We start from the raw sequence: 21518 nt of genomic DNA, 5'->3' as shown, positions 1-21518 counted from the left end.
CGCTCTGTTTCCTGCATGTTAACCTGTAATTCCACGTCTGCTCGTCCTGACAAATCCCTTCAATTTTGACTCAGTACAGCGTTTCGTTGCCTCTCATCTCTATATTCGCTATACAAACACCACATACATTGTCCCCGATTATTATGCATGGCGCAATATTATCACGTCTCCTCCCAAGTCCGTTTTAGGAACCCTCTTGCAACGCGGGCCGGAGTCTTCTCACAGACATAAAACTGGTTTCTAGATCAGTCGTTACCGTAGGATGAGGAACAGAATCTCTCGATTTCAACAAGAGCAACATTTCCTAGGGCAAAACCGACAGATATGGGATTTCCGAGTCCATGGCAAGTTATACGCACCTGAAAGTCGATCCCTCTCACTGATAAGCAATGCTACTTACTAGTATTATCAATTTGTAAAGCGCACCGTTCACCTAACAGGCATCTTGGCACTATCAAAACCACCAGCGGACTCAGGGAGTGTACCATTCTCAGTATTTTGCAGGGCTGACCTCTGACCTCACTACGAGGCCGAGGTCAGCGTAGGATTGTTCAAATACCAGACCAAGGGACACGGGCGTGATTCCAAGGGGGAGAACACTACTGCCACGATTTTAATTTAATTCAGTAATTACGATGTATTTATGGAATATAGAAATTCATTGGAACACCTCAGTTTCCGAATACTAAAACAAAAGGTGAAGAGTTACTGCGATAGCGTGGGACAAAAGTAAGTGTTGTGAAGAAACACAAGAAGTGACAAGTCACGGATAGAAAGAGCAGTTGTTGGAGTGATTCGAGCCGTGTGTATCCAGCACGGGGCAGAAAAAAACAATAGCTCAGTTATTCACCACGCACATCCTATGGACTACAAAGAGTATTGTCCACTTTTGTTAGTCTCCACCTGTGGATTCAGAGTTAAAATACACAGCTTATATATGACAAATTATGTACTCGTCTAATTGGCTTTTGCTTAATAAGTTAGTTCTGAAAAATGCAACACAAATGCGTGCTCTCGGCTGCTGATCTGTGTTGTTGCAGTCCTTGCTCGATGCAACAGGCAAGTTCCCGTCGTTTTTCATGTTCAAAGTTTGACTTGAGAGGCAGGCAGTGCCACATGGATTTAATGAACATCTCTAACTCACATAGGAGCTGAGAAAGTGCAGTGTTTATGACGTTAGAATTCTCTAACCTGGACTCCTTCCCTTACACACTTGAACAACCAAACATACATCCTCAATACTCTGGAGTCCATCTGCGAACTCTTCCTTTCAACCCTTGCGCGGATGGGCCGCCATGCTCCAGTATCGGTACGCTTCTGCTTGTGAGGGTCTCCTGTCGCTTCACGCCTGTTGGACGCACACATGTGATCCAGTATTCCCCAGTCGCGGACACAGCTATGGATCTGGTCTAGTGTCACTTTAGCGGTACAGAGCCTGTGCTCTGTTGTCACTCTAGAGCTGCGGGCTTCTCAGCTGGTGCTGCTTGCGGCTAATACTACTACTCATGCTAGCAGCTACACGACTGTCCTTGTCTGATGGCCTCTTCCAAGCTCTATCCCGCGTGTGAGATGATGATGTTTTGTCAGCTGTGTCCTGCTAGGTTAACCTATTCTGGGCTCTTTTCTATGTTGATAATTTGTTTGGGGGATTTGCTCTGTTCTAATAATCTCCTCTGGACTCTGCCTGCAGACAGTGCAAACGAAGAAGAGTAAGACACAGCGTGAGGACCTTGGTGTAATGCTGTACGGCATGCAGCAGGAACTGGCCCGTCTACAGATGGATCTAGAGAAGTACCATGATCGGCATGCACAGATGGCCACGCTGCGGAGACAGATGGAGGAAGAGCTCCAGAATATCCGGAATCTCTACAAGAATACCCAGAACATCACTACTGAAGAGCGCAAAAAAGGTTTGTTTGGCTGGTGTTTGGCAGGGTTTGGTGAGAGGGCAGGGATGTTCATGCACACCGGTAACAAACACCTAAAGAACTGACATAGAGGAGCATATTCCCCTTATAGAAACAGGTGATTGGCCCCTCCACATTTTGTGATATACAAGTTTACTAGACTAATGTTACTTCTCTTACACTTGTTCCTATTGGGCATTTTCTGCATACATTTTCACAGAGTTGGTCTTCACCTATAGTCTCTGTGAAGAAATTGTTGCACATTGATACATTTTTAAAACACAGCTTTTCTACCTGAGAAATGCAACAAATATGAACGAAAAGGTTAACAGAGTGTGAACTATGAGTATGTGCTTTGGGCCTCATTTCAGAATTTTTTTTGGCTTACAGTATGAGTTTCTTCAGCTATCTGAGCTACTACAGGCAGGAACCGCCCATATCACTCTAAGCCATACTGCTAAAGGAAAGTCCAGTGCGAAGTGCTAGGCCATCTCCCCTCTGTCAGTTTGTCCAATATCAAAATGTGCCTTTATCTGTCAATATCTGTGATAGACTTCAAAAGCAGCATTGCCCAATAATGTAATTGGTCACTTGGTGGCATCGAAAGCAATTAAGTAAGAAGTCTTTAACTTTGCGATGGAAGCAAGTTTATAGGTAAAGAGATCCGTGTTTGACATACCAAGATTATGACAAGAAGGTGTCAGTAAACAAACACGACTTTTTCTGCCAACCACTGACTCTCTCTTCTATATTTCTTGTATAAACCATGAGCCAAAATACTGACGAGTAGAAAAATGAATATTTCAGATGCTCAAGTAAAGGGAGTCAGACGCTTTATTGAATTTATCCTGTGCATAAATTAAACCTAATCCTCTCAAGGTACTTCAAATCTGCCAATGAAATAAACAGCTGCATTTCTTAGAAAGCATTCAACTAGTGGCATTGAGAGGTTTTGCGAGGTTTCAGCTGGTGGAATAGAAAGAAACGTTTTGAGGGGTTCACAGATTTGGTACAAAATTGGGCATGAGGTCATATCTGTGTTCGAGGCATATGAGCTGCAGATTACACACTTTTGCATAGATCGCCATCTGGTGTTGGGCCCGGATGTTTGCAGTTTGTTTTTCCTCTTGGAAAGTCTTTGGAAGTCACGAGGTCGGTGACTCCTCCCTTGGATCGTATTGCGCATGGGCTTCGGCTCCATCCTCAGATTGTTTTTTTCCGCCATCGGGCTCGGATGTAATCTTCGCGCTCCGGTTGCAAACATTTCCAGTTCGACGATCGAAGCGGAATCCTCACTCACATCGCGGTATTGTTTCGATTGCGATCTCCTCAATCACCTTCTCATCGACAAATCTTCGGTTCCAGTCGTCGACGGCGGCCTTCGGGCCTACCCAAGCTCCGGTCCCGGCTGATGGAAAGAACTCCATTCAAGAAGTGCCCTCGATGTGGGTCCAAATTTCCCCACACCGATCATCATGAGGTGTGCAACCTCTGCCTCTCCCATGAACACGAGGCTCGAGACTGTCCGGCCTGTAAGTCTTTCAGATCGAAAAAGACTATTCGGGACCGAAGAGCCAGACGAAACATGGCGCACTCCTCGACCTCCGTTCCAGTCGACATCTTCGGAGACGACGTCGAAGATCCGGGACAGCAGCACACCGAAGAGGACCTCATTGGTGCTTCCGAAGCCGACGACTCCGATGTAGAGGACATCACCCCGACGCAGAGGGTCGTGAGTAATATACCCCCCCCACACCCGCGCCGACACCCAAAAAGGCTTCGGTCACGCCTTCGCTTCACACACCCCACCTTCGGGCCCGGTGAAGAAGTCAAATAAGCCTTCCGGCAGCTCATGCTCGAGCCAGCCTTCCAGCGGTGCCGACAAACACACCTCGGCACCGAAAAAGAAACCGGCCTCTACCTCGACACCGAGCTCCGCCCGAAGTCCTCAGTGTCGAAACCCAGCGCTTCCGTACCGACGCCATCTTCGGTACCGACCAAACCCCATAAGGCCCTCGGCACCGACACTTCCACGCCGAAGCCCACCTCGGCACCGACCAAGAAAACGGAGGTTCCCAAGCCCAGTGCTAAGCACGGCACGGACAAGCCTAAAAAGTCATCGGCCCCGAAGACCTCTGCGCCGACGGAACAAACATTGTCACAGGAACTGTTTACACCGGATCCCTTACAAAAAACTCTTACTAAGGATCCAAAAACTGGACATTTGGCACTCTTCCAAAAAGAGACATTTGGACAAACCGGTTCCGCCTCCACCTCCAAAGAGGAAGGACTCTGCTACCTCCCCTTTCAGAAAACCTTCCCCACCTCCTCCACCCTCTCCACCTCCGCCCCCTCCGCCTTCTCCACCCCCACCTCCAGACGATGATGATCAGGGGGACCCATATCACGATCCAGGGTATGTGCCCCAAGACCCCACCCCTACAGGATCTCCAGACCCATGGGACAACTACATTAACCCAGATATTCCAGACGTCCCACAAGATGACCTTTATCCTTCCAGGCCATCTCCACCGGAAGACTCACTAGGTTTCCACCACCTACTTCAGAGGGCGGCACATTATCACGGGGTAGAGTTACACACTGACCCAGTGGAGGAGGATTTCCTCCTCGACACCTTTGATACCGCACATAGGTCTACCTCCATACTACCTATGCTCAAGGGGGTGGTAAAACATGCGCCAGAGGTTTTTAAGGACCCAGTCAGGGCCAGGGTCATTAACCCACGCATAGAAAAAAAGTACAAAGCTGGCCCCACAGATCATGCCTATATCAAAGGGCCAGCGCCACTAGATTCCCTAGTGGTTTTCACTGCACGGAAGAGGTCAAACTCCCAGGCGTCAGGCGAAGCACCACCACCTGCCAAAGAGTCAAAGCTACTGGACGCGTCAGGAAAGCGCACTGCGTCACAGGCAGCCAATATATGGCGTATCGCCAACACCCAAGCGCTATTGGCCAGATACGATAGGGCGCATTATGATGAATTAGAAACCATAATGCACCACCTCCCGGAAAGATACAAAAATAGGGCCGATGAATTAATTCAAGAGGGTAAGACAATAACTAACACCTCCATACGCTGTGCCTTAGATGCAGCAGACACAGCCTCCAGGGCCATTAACACTAGCGTCCTCCTCCGTCGCCATGCTTGGCTGAGAATATCAGGTTTCAAACCTGAGGTACAGGCCTCCATCCTAAATCATCCCTTTGACCAAGAACACCTATTCGGCCCAAAGGTAGATGAGGCCCTCGAGAAAATGAAGAAGGACACTGATACGGCGAAATCTATGGGAGCCCTACAGTCACACCCTCCTAGGCGCTCCTTTCGCCGCTCTTCCTTTCGGAGTACGGCTAGAGGCTACTCCTCAGATAGCACGTCCACTTCCTACAAATCCCCCACTCAGTCCACCTTCACAAGGGGTTATCAAAGAGGCGGCTATAGGGGCAATAACAATAAAGGCAGAGGCAAAACAAATACCGCCCGCTCTGCAACACCGCCTACCCAGTGACTTCCCCCCGCTCCCTCCAGACCATCCCACTCCGGTCGGGGGCAGACTACAAAACTTCCTTCAGGTCTGGGAGACCATCACCTCAGACAAATGGGTGACCCAAATTATTCGCTCAGGGTACTGCCTAGAATTAACATCTACCCCCCCAAACATTCCACCCAGGCAACGCCCAATGTCACAAGAACATTCCACATTACTAAAACAGGAGGTAATCTCCCTCCTACAAAAACAGGCAATAGAACAAGTTCCCGCCAATCAGCAAAATTTAGGGGTCTACTCCCTATATTTTCTAATACCAAAAAGGGACGAGACTCTACGACCTATTCTAGATCAGCCCCTAAACACATACATACATTCAGACCATTTTCACATGGTAACGCTTCAGCAGGTGCTTCCGCTCCTCTCCCAGAACGACTTCCTCACCACACTGGACTTGAAAGAAGCATACTTTCACATTCCGGTACACCATGCTCACAGAAAGTACCTCAGATTTGTAGTGGATGGGCAACACTACCAGTTCAAGGTGCTCCCATTCGGAGTCACAACAGCACCAAGGGTATTCACCAAGTGCCTAGCGGTATTGGCGGCACATCTCAGAAGACAGCACATTCACGTCTTCCCATATTTGAACGACTCGCTGATAAAAGCCACGTCCTACAACCAATGTGTACACCACACCGCCACTACAATCCAACTACTTCACCAACTAGGCTTCACGGTGAACCACCAAAAGTCCCAGCTAACCCCATCCCACATAAAGCAATACCTCGGTGCCACCATAGACACCTCAAAAGCAATAGCCTACCCCAATCCGGCCAGGATTGCAAGCATTCAGGCTTTGCGTCAAAGATTCATACTTCAACACTCCCTTCCAGCAAGAGTGTTTATGCAACTGATAGGGATGATGGCCTCTTGCATTTTCATAGTGCCCCACACAAGGCTCCAGATGCGTCCACTCCAAGAGTGCTTAGCGCGTCAATGGAACCAGGCCCAGGGGCAACTGACAGATCTGGTGTTGGTCGCACCCATCGCTCTCTGCAGTGGTGGAACACCACAAATCTTTCCAGAGGTTGACCGTTCCTGGACCCGGTTCCACAAATAATACTAACAACAGACGCATCGCTCTCCGGCTGGGGAGCTCATCTATTACACCTCACAGTGCAGGGCACATGGACTCCGCAACAAAAGTTACTCCATATCAACCATCTGGAGTTACTAGCAATCTTTCTAGCCCTAAAATCCTTTCAAAGACAGATTTTAGGCAAGGCAGTCCTCATTCGCACAGACAACATGACGGTCATGTATTACATTCAAAAACAAGGTGGCACACACTCTCCACAGCTCTCTCAACTAGCACAGAGCATATGGAGATGAGCAATTGCACACAAAATCTTTCTCCTAGCCCAGCATATACCAGGAGTCCAAAACACCATGGCAGATCTGCTCAGCAGACAGACGCAGCAGATCTACGATTGGGAACTTCACCCGCAGGTTCTTCACCCGTTCTTTCAAATGTGGGGGCATCCGCAGATAGACCTCTTCGCTACCCACGAAAACAAAAAATGCCCACGCTTCGCCGCCAGATACCCACACCCATTGTCCAAAGGCAATGCTATATGGATGAACTGGTCAGACAAATTTGCGTACCCTTTTCCACCTCTCCCGCTAATTCCATTAGTGATGCGAAAGCTACAACAGCATTCCCTTACACTGATCCCAGTAGCTCCAACATGGGCCAGACAACCGTGGTACACCACGCTGCTGGAACTCTCGGTAGTACCACACCAAAAGCTACACCTCTCACCATGCCTCCCAGAACCATGGAGAGATCAGGCACCGGGACCCAGCTCAGCTCAACCTTGCGATCTGGCTCCTGAAATCTTAGAATTCGGATACCTAAACCTTCCCCCTGACTGTATGAACGTCATCAGAGAAGCAAGACGCCCTACCACTAGAGCCTGCTATGCTGCCAAGTTGAAAAGATTTGTTGTTTATTGCCATAACAACACAATCATTCCTCTAGACGTGTCTATACAACACATCATATGCTACTTACTCCATCTACAAAGGTGTAACCTAGCATATACCTCCATTCGGCTACACCTCGCAGCAATTGCCGCTTACCTACAAAACAGGCAGCACCTATCACTTTTCAGAGTGCCTGCCATTAAAGCCCTCATGGAAGGCTTAAAACGAATAATTCCCCCCAGAGTACCACCCTCACCTGTGTGGAACTTAAATATAGTTCTCACAAGGCTAATGGGACCGCCCTTCGAACCTTTGCATAAGTGCGAACTGCAATTTCTCACATGGAAAACAGCCTTTCTTGTAGCCATCACTTCCCTTAGAAGGGTCAGTGAGATACAAGCACTTACTATTCAAGAACCTTTTCTCCAAATGCCCCAGAATAAGGTTGTTCTCCGTACCAACCCCAAATTCCTACCTAAAGTCGTTTCCCCTTTTCATCTAAACCAATCGGTAGAATTACCGGTATTTTTCTCGCAACCTCAAACTGTTGCAGAAAGGGCTCTACACACGCTAGATGTCAAACGAGCCTTACTTTACTATATCCAAAGAACACAACCTTTCAGAAAGACCAAACAACTATTTGTCTCTTTCTCTCCACCACACAAGGGCAACCCCATCTCAAAATCAGGGATAGCTAGGTGGATTGTAAAATGCATCCAGATTTGCTACCACAAAGCAAAACGAACGCTATCCGTTCCCCCTAAAGCCCATTCTACACGAAAGATAGGGGCTTCTATGGCTTTTCTAGGGAACATCCCATTAGATGATATCTGCAAAGTAGCTACATGGTCAACACCGCACACTTTCACTAAACATTACTGTGTAGATGTGCAAACCAAGCAACAAGCTAGTGTGGGCCAGGCTGTACTAAAAACACTATTTCAAACCACTGCAACAGATACCGGTGGTCGCCGCTAAGGTTGGGAGCTGCTATATAGTCTATGCAAAAGTGTGTAATCTGCAGCTCATATGCCTCGAACGGAATATGCTACTTACCAGTATGCATCTGTTCTTGGCATGTAGAGCTGCAGATCTACACACGCCCACCCACCTCCCCGGCTACCTGTATCTGTTCCAGTCTATCTTATTTAGATACAACGCACATGGGTGTCTTCACTGTTATTACTACGCTCCATCTTTCCCTGTTGGCGAAAAACATTCTGAGGATGGAGCCGAAGCCCATGCGCAATACGATCCAAGGGAGGAGTCACCGACCTCATGACTTCCAAAGACTTTCCAAGAGGAAAAACAAACTGCAAACATCCGGGCCCAACACCAGATGGCGATCTATGCAAAAGTGTGTAGATCTGCAGCTCTACATGCCAAGAACAGATGCATACTGGTAAGTAGCATATTCCTTTAGGTTCAGTCCAAAGTTTTAGATGTTGTGTAGAAAGTTTCTAATCCCCACTGCTTTTATAACCTAGTTTTTAAGACTATAAAAAGTCCAAGCCACCTGGCTGGAGAGCAAAGAGGCGATAGGAAAGGATTCAGCAGATCAACTTTTCAGATAGATATACTGGATCAAGCTTCACAAGCATTTGAGTGTCAGATAGTTGACCTTAAATTCAGTCTGATTACACAATGCAAGATAGTTTAGCCCTTCAGTAGAGGGTGGGCAATGTCCCTCTCTGATTTCAGCCCACACGAGGGAAACACGTGTTCTGCACCACTACAGACACTATTTTTCTCATAATTTGGGACTAAGGTAAAGAGGGTTTTTATCAAAATACAGTTTTGTGTTGACTGAAGCTTCAACTATTAATTTGTGGTACGTAGCAAGGAGAAACTTTAAAGAAAGCCACCTTAACAACAGATACTAGCAGGACATTCATACTTGGACTGTGGTACTAGAGTACTTCCACATCGCGTCTTTCTCATTATAGGAGAGTGAACGGCTCGATGCAGGGCTGGCTATAGAAACTCTGTCTTTACTCATTGACCTTCAATGCATTTTCACCCATTTATCTGGCTTTTCATTGGAGAATATCTTGGGCACTACTCGCTGTCAGCTAAATGTGTGTCATCCGCATACAAATGAAACAACAATTCCAGGAAATGGAGGATGGCAACATTACGGGATATTTGTGAGTCTGTTCTATTCTTCTTTTTCAGTTTCTTGGAAAGGTTCTATGTTGTTCAGTTCCTCATAGTCGCGGTATTTCCCAAGGTTCTGTCTTTGGTATGTCTCATTCTTTGGTCTTTTGCGTTTTACTCTATAAACTGTCCTGCTTTCTTGTATTATTTTCTTTACAGAGTTCACTCATAGGGGCTTCTCAATCATTTCAATGCAGCTAATGTCTAAATCTGCTTTTCTTTTCCAGACTTTACTGTCTCCATGCTCATTTGTCAAGTTGTCTCTCTGCCATTGAGAAATGGATGGCTTCAAATTTTCTCCATCATAATTGGAAATGTTATTCCATCCTACTTCTGATTCCTCATTTCCTCCCTCATTTTCATTTCCACCTTTCCAATAGCTCCATCTTCTTTTTCTCACAATCTAGGAATTACTATTGATTCTACTCTAACCTTACGAAATTCGATTCTTTTAATTGCTCGTAGTTGCAGCTTCCAAATGTACAGTATTCATACAGCATTCATAAAATTACTCCTTTGTCCCATTATCTGAGATTAATCTCCCAAGGCTGTGGAATGATTTTCTCCTATGCGAGTTTCCAAGTCATTGCTTTTCCATATCAGTTTGAGTAGTTTTCATCTTCTTAATGATGTATGTTGTACAATTTCGCTTTTGTACCAGTGCTTTGAATTAAATAACTTTATATATTCAAATATATACATCAAATAGTGTACTCAAATGAATGTTAAATAGTGGATACAAAGGAAGTGAGGGGCTTTGGTGCATAATCCTTTTCGCAATGTATCCCCAATAAGGTAGTCTGGGAATTACAGGCCTAGGCATGCCCAAATCATATGCCCCAATATCACTTTAAGATGAACATAAGTATAAATGGGTAACAGACTAAAATAAACCTTATTTTCTTTGAAAGACTATTGTCTTGTACGGCTTGCATAGTTTCCAGAATCCCAATCTGTGTTAAACATATAACTCCTAAACATACATTTAAAATACACTGTTGTTAAATGCCTTAATTCTTGTTAAGGTTTATCACTTATAAGGTCTTCATGTTGCCAGGCTATACTGAGAATACAGGAGCATTATAGTATTATCAGCAAGGAAGGTCTGAAATTCCCTTTACCTAGGCCTTCACTGATCACATGAATTTTGTAAAATCTTCAAAATGTGTGTAACTATCTATATACCAAAATTGGTCAATGGCATTAATTGTGAATTAAGACTTTGGCAAAGTGAGAGCTTGTGGCTAATTAGATTGGAACCTATTAAGCGTGGTCTAAACAAGGAAGCTGAACTCCATTACCGGTTACAATAGAGACTAAAAAAACCAGGAAGTAATGACACTGATGATTCTTTATTAACACGACATGTATAATTGTAAAGGAATAGGAGATAATAATCTTCTGAAGAAAACAAGTTTTCTTTTAAACTAGGCTACCTGTTTAAGCCATTGTTAAATAGTGATGGAAAAGGGCAAACATATGGAGTACTCCACAGTCCACTTTAACTGAAGAAAAGGCAAAGTATCCCATTTTCAATTTTGTTCTCATTACCTGATGAAAAAACTTAAATCATTTGAGGGGAATGGTTAGAATGTTTACTGCCAAAAATATGAAGTGCATCAAAATAGAATGCTAATCGGTATCAAAGACCAAAGTCACACCTAGCATCATGGAAATCCTTATAACTAAGACAGTTGATGTTTATTGCCAAGTATATGCATCAGTCCTTGTCGAGGTCAGGGATTTGTTTTGAAAGATGCACAATTCCATTGGAATGAAAAAAAGCTCATTAGCATCCCAAGAGAGTTATCAAAGTTATTCCATTTTTGAATATGAGAGTAGAAGAAGAAAAACTTTATTGCATGATTAATAAAAAAAACCTGTGCAATCAATCAGATTAGTATAAACCAATCAACTTAGGTCCCAATTTGGATGTCGACATCCTGAGCTTTCCCTTCGACCGCTGTATTTTGATTATGGGGGTCAGAGGGCAAACCGCAAGCTGAGTCCGCTCCTCTTCTGATGGGCTCTGTGAGCCCGTCAGAACTGAAGCGGAATAGTAATCCCTTCAATGACGGCAGAGCCAGGCTCGGCCCCGCTATCACGATTACAATGCCAGTTTCCGACAGCCCTTCCATCTCGGCCTGTCCAACATGGAAAGGCTGTCAGATAGCGACATTGGGGGTCCCTAGCTGGGCCCCCTTCCCTGCTGGCCCACTGCTTAGGGCCCTGGGGGGCACCTATAGTGCCCCCATGAAAATCTCTGCACCCTGTGACAGGCATCATGAGGTGCCTGCCACACGGTGCAGGTATTTTCACAAACTCCCATTTCTCAATGGGAGAATGTGCTGCGGGCGGTTTCCGCTCGCCGCACAAGTTCCCATAGAGAAATAAGAGTTTGCGACTGCACCATAATGAGGTGTGTGAAACCGCCGACCTATGGTCGGGCGGTTCACACACCGAAACGGTGTCAGTCGGAGGCAACTCCGACCGACATCGAAATCAGGCCCTTAATGCATGACTTAGATGAAAAAAGTCTCATAATAAAATCCTATACAATATCTATTTGGCAATTCATAAAACAACGTGAAGAATAAATATTCAAATAAAAAGATCATTATAATCTCATTTTTAAAACATAACCAAGGTGCAATATAGTCTGCAAAGTGCTGGTGTGCCTGGCTAACTAGGTTTGGGAATGAACATGACCTAATATTCAAGTAGCCAGATAAAGCCACTAGCAAATACATAGTAATTTTTAACAACAATTAAAAACTCTTCTCTCTAATTAGCAAGATCGTATTCATAAATTGTTTTTGCCTCATTTGCCATTTTCTTGTTGGTTCAGCAATTTTGAAAATGCAGACATACATTTAACCAACCTGATATTCAAAACTTTGTTTAGTGGGTTTAGGGCTTCTATGACGACTTGCTTGCAAGACCGTACAAGCAGGAGGTTAAACTGTTGGTGCAACAAACGTCTGTGAGGTTCTAACAATTCAGGGCACAGACCTAAAATGGAAAACAACCTTTACAATGCAGTCATTACATCCCACTACCTTTGCAACCCAGTCATTATAACGCAACATCCTTTACATCGTATGCCATTGATTTGAATCACTCCTGCACTAGCGCTTTAGCTAACAACATCGTGTGTGCCTTGCTATTTGTGTTTTATCTAAAACTGATTTTATGCTTGATACCTTGTTGCTGCTATTGTTGTCACTTTTAAATTGAATTTTACTCTGACTCCCCGGTCCACCGCAGCGTTAGGCTGATTGTTGTGGATGGAGTACAGAGCGCGTTCACTTCCTGGTGGTGCCATTACGGGGCGGCCATCTTAGGGGGTTGACGCTCCAGTCTCCTCTGAGCCTAATCTATTTAATCCACTGTTGCACCGCGCAGCGGCACGTGCAGCGGGAGCGCCGTAGACGCGCCGAAGAGGCGCCAAAGAGAAGCCAGTCTGCGCCAGTCCGCGACTGGACGCCTCCAGCTCCAGTTCCCGTCCCTAGTTCCGCTGATATGTTAGGTAACCGTGTTACTTACAGTGCTCCATTGCTGCACGCATTTCGTTCTACCCCTAAAGCTGCTTGCCTACACTCGGTCTTGCCTGTAAACTGGAAGGCCCGTTGTAAAACCTGTGACTGGAGTGCTTCACCTCCAAACTCAGGAAAACATCCCCTCACGTATAAATGGAAGATGTTTCTCCTCAATTGCCGATCCCTGCCAAAACACCATATTGAACTAGCCATGTTGATAGAAGATCTTAAACCTGATGCCCTTTTTTTAACGGAGACTTGGCTTCAGCTAGATATCGATCCTACAATTGCATGGGCCACCCCCCAAGGCTATACCTGTAAACGACTGGACCGTAAGACAGGTAGAGGTGGAGGACTAGCCATTATTTACAGGGACAATTTTAGATGTCGTGTCACCCCATCCTCTACGCCAGCTTGTGAGACTTTACACTTTACCCTTGAATTTTCCCCCTCAAACACTTTTTCTGGCATGTTAGTCTATCGACCACCTGGCTCCCTTAGCAATTTTGTCACCAATATAACGGACACAGTCGCCAACTTAGTGCTTTCTTCTGCAAATTTTACTTTGCTAGGAGACCTGAATTTGCACTTGGATGTCCCACTTGACTCAGGGGCCAATAGCCTTCGATCTAATCTTCAGGCCATGGACCTGCTCCAGAAAGGCTTTCAACCGACGCATATCAGGGGCCATCTTCTAGATCACATTTACAGCAATCTAGAGAGCCTAACCGCTGAGACACCCATACCATTACCCTGGACCGATCACTTTCTGGTACCTTTTTCTTGGTCTACTGGCAGCTCTTCTGTCCCACACACCCACAATAAGCGTTGGGGAAGAAAATGGGCTTCACTTCCACTCGCTAAATGGAAACTGGCTCTCATTGATCAGCCAGCCCCGGAGGTGACTAACCCCGACACAGCCACTGTCAATTTTGACAATTGGATCTCCAGCTCCCTCGATCTAGTCCTTCCAAAGGAATCTTTGCATCTAATAAATAGACCCAAAGTTGCTCCCTGGTACTCGCCTGCTCTCAGGACTAGGAAACAACTTTGTCGCAAACTAGAGAGAGCCTGGAGACAAGAATATTCTCAATCTAAAAAAGTGGAGTATCGAGCTGCTATAAAGCTTTATAAAAATGAAATTAAATCTGCCCAAGCTCAGTTTTATGAATCAAAAATTCATTCAGCTGCCAACTCTCCCAAGGAAATTTTTAAAATTGCTAAATCTTTAATTACCTCCCCTCCTCCTGAGCGCCAGTCACTTGACGGCGCAAAAACTCGTTGCAATAACTTAGCGATCTTCTTCTCTCAGAAGATTTTAACTATTTATTCCTCTTTCTCCACAGGTAGTGGTGACTGGGAGCCCACCACCACAAGGGATCCTGGCACGATGACTCCTTGCCTGTTGGATAAATTCCCTTTTCTAGATTCCTCCTCATTGGATGGAATAATCCTCAAAGTCACCTCGGGTTCCCCCAACGACCCAGCACCTCCTCAGACTCTTATTAAAGTCATCAACGTCATCCGTCCTGTCATCCTGGATGTCCTAAATATTTCCATTGCTTCGAATTCTGTCCCAGTTCAATGGAAGTGTGCGATGGTTAGGGCACTTCTGAAAAAACCCACCTTAGATCAGAACAACTTGGCCAATTTTCGCCCTATCTCCCTACTTCCTTGGATGAGCAAACTTCTTGAGAGACACATTAATAACATCTTAGTGGACTATTTAGAATCCAATAGCCTACTATGTGCCTCGCAGACGGGCTTCCGCCCTCAGCATGGAACCAAAACTGCCCTTATAGCAGTAACAGAAGAGACCAGAGCGGTGCTGGACCAGGGAGGAAAAGCAGCCATCATACTACTCGACCTCAGCGCCGCGTTCGACACCGTTAACCATGCCATCCTATTACATCGTTTGAAAGGCATGGGTGTGTCGGGCGCGCCCCTGGAATGGCTGACCTCCTTCCTGGACGAGCGTTCTTTTCAGGTGTTCGAGGGTGAGACGATTTCTCCTAAGCAACCAATTAGTTGTGGGGTCCCGCAGGGCTCGTCCCTGAGCCCTACTCTTTTTAATGTTTATATGCAACCTCTAGCAAATATAGTCCAGCCCTTCGGTGTGCGTATTGTCACCTACGCAGACGACACCCAACTGGTGGTCTCTTTGGACCACTTGGAGGGGTCGTCTAACACCTTGGGCCCGTGTCTAGAGGCTGTTGCTGAGTGGATGCACTCCTCTTGCCTTAAACTTAATGGGGAGAAGACGGAGATCATGTTATTAGGTAACTCTTCACCGAACACCTTGGCCTCCATTTGGCCTACATGCCTTGGCACTCCTCCCCTCCCTAAGTCCCAGATAAAGAGCCTTGGAATTTGGCTTGACAGGGCGCTTGACTTCTCGGTCCAAGCTACCAAAACTGCCTCAACTTGTGCTGGGTTAATGAAAATGCTCCGCAAGGTTCTTCCTCTGCTCCCTTTCCAGGCGAGGAGAGTCATGGTTCAGGCCCTGATTCTCTCTCGCCTGGACTACGGGAACGCCTTATATTTAGGCGCCCCTGCAGCGGTGACCAAAAGGCTCCAAGTCACCCAAAACTGTGCCGCCCGGCTATTGTTTAATATTCCTCGTTGGCAATCAGCCAAGAAAGCCCTGAAGGAGCTTCATTGGCTTCCAATGACTGCCAGAGCTCAGTTTAAGGCTATGTGCATTGTGCACAAATCTTTCCATCGAGTAGGCCCTGCCATCTTGTTCCCCATTGTGGTGCCTTACGTCCCTCCCAGAGCCCTCCGCTCCGGCTCACTGCACCTAGCAACCACAACAAAGGTAATCAAAGCTCGTTGGGGCGGCCGTTCCTTCTCACACACTGCCGCCAAACTATGGAATTCCCTTCCTTTGAGTATTAGACAGATCAACAATAGGCTGGCATTCAGGAAAGCCCTAAAAACTTATTTGTTTGCAAAAGCGTGTTAATGTACCTTGGAGCTCGTTATAGTAATCTGCTGAAGCGCGACGAGGCCTCCGGGTAGTTACGCGCTATATAAATATAATTTTTCATTTCATTACAATGCAGCAATTACATCGCATGTCACTACAACGCATGTCACTACAACGCATGTCACTACAACGCATGTCACTACAACGCATACCATTACAACGCATAGTTTTTACCCTTAACACTATCCAACACTTACCCTACTGTTGCACTCACTGGAGTGGGAATAGTAATTTTTACCCCTACCCTATCCAACACTTACCCTACTGTTGCACTCACTGGAGTGGGAATAGTAATTTTTACCCCTACACTATCCAACACTTACCTTAAATGCAATGTAATGGTATGCGTTGTAATGGTATAATGCGATGTAATGGAATGCTTTGTAAATGGAGTTTTTAAAAATGCGTTGTGATGGCATGCTATGTAAAATCATACATTGTAATGGATGTTATGATGTAAAAACTGCGTTGTAAAGGCATGCGTTGTAAATGTTTTAGTTGTAACGTCACACATTCACATAAAACATGTAAAAAAGATTCTCGCTTCTCACTACAGAGTCTGCATTACTACTCGGGTGGTCACTTTTGCCACCTCTATAGATGGTCCGGTGTTGGTAAAACACCAAAACGGAGTGCCAGGAATCTATTTTTCATGTACCTATGAAAATTCGCCGATAGGTGAGCTTGTTTCCCTGTGGTGTTATGTGTTGATAGTATGCAAGCATGGGATCTCTGTGATAGAACTTCTCGATCAGCTTGTCTGCTCAGGGTCCTGGCATTTACATTTGCCATTTCTAAAAACTCATTTTTGCCTACGCCCATATCTTCCGGGCTTGTAAATCAGATAAACACGAATCCACATAGTGTGCGTTAGCACGTTTTCCGCTGCCAGATCTTAATTCAGTCCACATTAAACTGTCAAACATGGCCGGCACTGCTGATGTAATACTATGACATAGCTTAATGAAAGAACTTTGCCTAGCTATGGCCTGCCGAAGGAGGCCAAACTCTAGTCGAACCCGTGTAGAAGACACCGACTTAGGAAGCTGGAGAATGTGCTTATACATTTTTATCGTCGAAGCATCTATCAATTTGGTGTCATTTCCAAGCATGATGTCACTTCCCTAAGTGAGAACAGATGAGACTTTGCCTTCATTTTTGTAAGACTGGATCCATATTAGAGCCCCACAGTTTCTTTCCCAGGGTTTATAGGGTGGACTGGTGGGCAAGTGCCTTCTTTACTTTATTTTTATTTTTAAAGTTTTATGAAGTGCATACATGACCAAATGTTGGTGTCAGAGCTCTCTACAACCTAATAAATAGCATTAAATATACAAGGAGCAAAATATAGAAAATACAGCATGAAAAGATAATACAAAGAGATATAGTGAAAACATCAGCAAATAAATCAAATTTGCATGGATAGTCGCCTCAGATAGGAAGGACATTATTCTGTCGTCTAATTTTTACTTCGTTTTTTAAAAGAACGAATGAAGGGATGGTCCTGATCTCTGGGGGAAGAGAGTTCCAAATTCTTGGGGCAATTCCAGAGAAAGATCTCTTATAGGTTTTCTTTTTGTGAAATTTTGGGGGTTTCAGCCGTAGGGAGCATGTACTACGAGAAACTCTATTCCTTCCGGATAGCACCAGTTTTTGAGCCAGGTAGCGAGGAGTGTTGTGGTGGATGGCTTTGTATGTCATGCATGCTATTTTTAGGTGGATCCAAGATTCATAAGGTAGCCAGTTCAGAGAGTGGAGGGCTGGGGTGATGTGATCATTTTTCTTTACGCCTGTGATGAGCCGTGCAGCAGCATGGAGGGTAGCCCTCAACAATGCTAGTTTTATTTGCGGTAGGCCAACAAGGGTAGCGTTCCCATAGTCAAGTTTGGAGATCACAAGAGCCTGAACCGCCATCTTGAAATCTGCATTGGGCAGGAAAGGCTTTAGTTTTCTTAAGATGTGGAGATGGAAATTGTCTGCTCTGGTTGTGGAGCTGATGTGATTCGTCATGGAGAGGTTGTTGTCTAGTGTTATTCCAAGGGATTTTGCTGAATCAACAATATGTGGGGTACAGTTGAAGGCGGTGAGTAGTGGGATATATAGAAAACACAAGAAAAACTGTAGGTCTATTAATATATGACCTCAAAGTACAACTAAGTGAACTAGATTCTTAAGAAAATCTCTAATAAAGAAAATAATATCCCACACACCCTTGTACAACTAAGGGTTGTGGATTAACAGATATTCTAAAAGAGAGTCATGAATAGTAACATACACTCTTAATCCCAGAGAAAAGCCTAATGTCTATTTTCAAGGTGATGGTTGCAGTGCAAATAACCAATATGTGAAAAAAAGTGATTACAATTGGCTACCAGGACACAGAACAATTTTATTAGGCGCTGTCCTGGTGTCAATACTAAAACAGTGCGTGTAAAGTTTCAACAAATAACTGTAAAAAGTCCAAAAAAAGGGATAATGACAGGCCATGTTTCAGCCTGTGGATCCTTGGATGCAGGCTTTTGTCAGGACCTTTGATGTAATCGCTACTGCAAAAACCTGTGCTTAAGTGCAAGATAACAATAAAAAGGTTGGTAACAGTACAACCTGCGTGCTCCTGTAGATCCAAAGTGGAGAGTTACAAACAGGAGTGCTGGACAAATACTTAATAGAGACAGAAAGACTCTAATGAAAACCAGGAGGTGGCCTTTGGGTCTTATGTATTTTGGGAAGCACGTAGAAATATGGCATAATAGCGTGCTTTGTAATTAAGAAGTCAGCTTCTTGTGATGTTATCCACCCTTCAATTTTTGCCTCTTCAACGAGAATCCCAATCTCAGTAGTTAATCTAGGAGTGGGGTCTACCACTAGAGGGCGATATGCCCTTGTGTCATTCAACTGTCTCAGACAGTCCATGCGATATAGTTCATCACCTTGAAAATAGACATTAGGCTTTTCTCTGGGATTAAGAGTGTATGTTACTATTCACGACTCTCTCATAATATCTGTTAATCCACAACCCTTAGTTGTACAAGGGTGTGTGGTCCAACTAGAGTTCCCAATGATGAAGCAAGCCACTTCGGTGGGTGATGGGATCTCATTTTCTTTATTAGAGATTTTCTTAAGAATCTAGTTCACTTAGTTGTTGTTTGAGGTCATATATTAATAGACCTACAGTTTTTCTTGTGTGTTCTATAAGCTATAACGTGGGGATTGAAAACTGTTTAGGTGTTTAAAGATTGTCCCTAGGACCCCCTGTTTGAATAGTTGTGTTAAGTAAGGTGAGTAGTGGGAGCCAGTCTTTGATGTTTGAGGTGGTGTTGGGAGGCGAGATTAATAGGAATTCAGTTTTGAGGACATTACGTTTGAGGTGGTTAAGTGTTAACCAGTGTTGAGTTTTGTTCAAGATGTTATTGAGAGTACGGATGTCGTTAGGAGAGGTAATATTCATGTACAATTGCATTTCATCAGCATACATGTGGTAGGAGATGTTGTTCATGTAAAGATTAAACTGGGTGGGCGAAAGTGAAGAACCTTGGGGAACGCCGATAGTCACCGGTGTCTGATCGGGCAAGTCATGATTGATTAGGACTCATTGAGATCTGTTTTGTAGGAATCAGCAGAACTATTTTAAGACAGTACCAGAGAGGCCCATCCTAAGTTCTAAGAGGTTCAGGAGGGTTTCGTGTTTGACTGTGTCAAACGCTGATGATAGGTCAAGAAGGATTAAAAGACAGGATTCATTATGATCGAGAAAGCGTAAAGCATCATCAACAATGTGGACCATGGTGGTTTCAGTACTGTGACCTGGTCTGAAATCAGATTGGCAGTGGTCGAGGAGTTGGTGCTGGTCAATGTGATTGCAGAGTTGTTGATGAACACATTTTTCCAGGAGCTTGTCTAAGGTTGGGATGCTCGAAATGAGGCAAAAATTGTTGGGATCAGAGAGGTTCGCGTCTGGCTTTTTTAGTATAGTTGTGACTTGTCCACTTTTTAGTCATTCCGGCATGGTGTGTTGCGTAAGAGAGGCGTTGATAATTCTGGTCCCTAGGGGTATCAGGAGGTGTGAAGTTTCCTTGAGGAATTTGGAGGGGAGAGGGTCTTTGAAGTGGTTGGAAAGTTTAGTGGAAGACAGTAATTTTGAGATGTCCGTGTCCTCAAATATCTGAAAGAGGGACCACGAGGAATTATTTTTAGGTTTAAAGAGAAGGTGGCTAGGACAAATTTCCATCCACGTGGAGGTGCATTGTGACTGGGTTTCAGGCGGTAAACAATTCACAGCAATGCGGAGCTCATTGTCAATTGACTTAGTTTTATCAGAAAAAAAGGAGGAAAATATTTGACAATTAGGTAGGGTTGTCGTGTCAGATGTGGAGGATTTATGCTCTCCATTAGTTTGTTGTTTCACTAGTTCAAAGAGTTTTTTGGGACGGTTGAAGGCTGTGTCCAGTTGCTGACGGAAAAATTATATTTGGCACTTCTGATGCACCTATTGTAGTTCCTTCTTTTTTTACGCAACATTTCTTCTTAATGTATCCCTTTTGCTATTGAAAAGAACCACTTTCATCTAGCCAGACTCCTAGATATGTGCATTCTGATACTTTCTCAATGCTCGCTCCTCCCAGGTGCCATGAGCCTGGCTTTTTCAACCTTCTCCCAAAGATAATAATTTTAGTCTTTTGTCAATTCACTTCCTGCTTATTTAGCTTTGTGTATTTAAAAAGGGCACACATAAACCTCTGTAGACCCCCCACGTATGACTTAACAGCACCAAGTCATCCGTGTAAAGCAGGTTAGATAGACCTTTATTTTCAAATTTTGGTGAGTGTGTCGCGCTCCCCTGTAAGATCGGAGACGGACAGATGAAAAAGCAGGGCGGCAGGACACATCCCTGCTTAAGGCCTTCCCTAGTTAATCTCTTCCTTGAGTGAAGGGTGCCATCTCCTAGTTTCATACGCAGCCAGGTTTCAGAATAGAGTAGCTCTATTGCTCGTAAAAAATCTCGGCGGAACGCTCCAGGTCCTTAACTTTCCCTAGAGGTATTTTGTTCAAATTCAATCAAATGCCACCTTGTAAACAATGAAACACACATACACAGGCAACTGCCCCAGGGCTGAATTTGCCATTAGCTTGGAGATGGCCAACGGATTTGATACACAGCCCTGATTCCAAATGGAATCCTTTTTTTATTCAGCAGGATAATTCTTTGTTAATTTGCCCAGGTTTAGAGGTTAGTTGACAACAGGTTTTCGAATTATTTAGCTTCAGCATCAATTAGTGTAATCAGATGATGATTATTCGTTTTTGTTGTATCCCCGCCCGTATGGACTGACTTTATTATCAAGCCCCTTCAATTTCGGGAATTTCTTATGTCTGTAAAAAGATGGCTGTATAGTACATTGAGCCTGTCAGCCCAAAACATCGGGTCTTTTTA

At 44.7% G+C, this 21518-nt stretch overlaps 1 protein-coding gene across 1 annotated transcript in view; it reads left to right on the top strand.

Moving 5' to 3' along the window:
* Positions 1–21518, top strand: part of CCDC40 (coiled-coil domain 40 molecular ruler complex subunit) — a 708731-nt gene that overhangs the window by 123697 nt on the left and 563516 nt on the right. The window contains exon 8 of the mRNA XM_085617438.1: positions 1691–1910. Coding sequence (XP_085473564.1) covers positions 1691–1910 — 220 coding nt within the window. The remainder of the gene's footprint in view (positions 1–1690; positions 1911–21518) is intronic.

Source organism: Triturus cristatus, chromosome 7 (genome assembly GCF_964204655.1).
Source record: "Triturus cristatus chromosome 7, aTriCri1.1, whole genome shotgun sequence".
Taxonomy (NCBI): domain Eukaryota; kingdom Metazoa; phylum Chordata; class Amphibia; order Caudata; family Salamandridae; genus Triturus; species Triturus cristatus.
The sequence above is the reverse complement of the archived record's forward strand: the minus strand, read 5'-3'. Positions and strand labels throughout refer to the sequence as shown.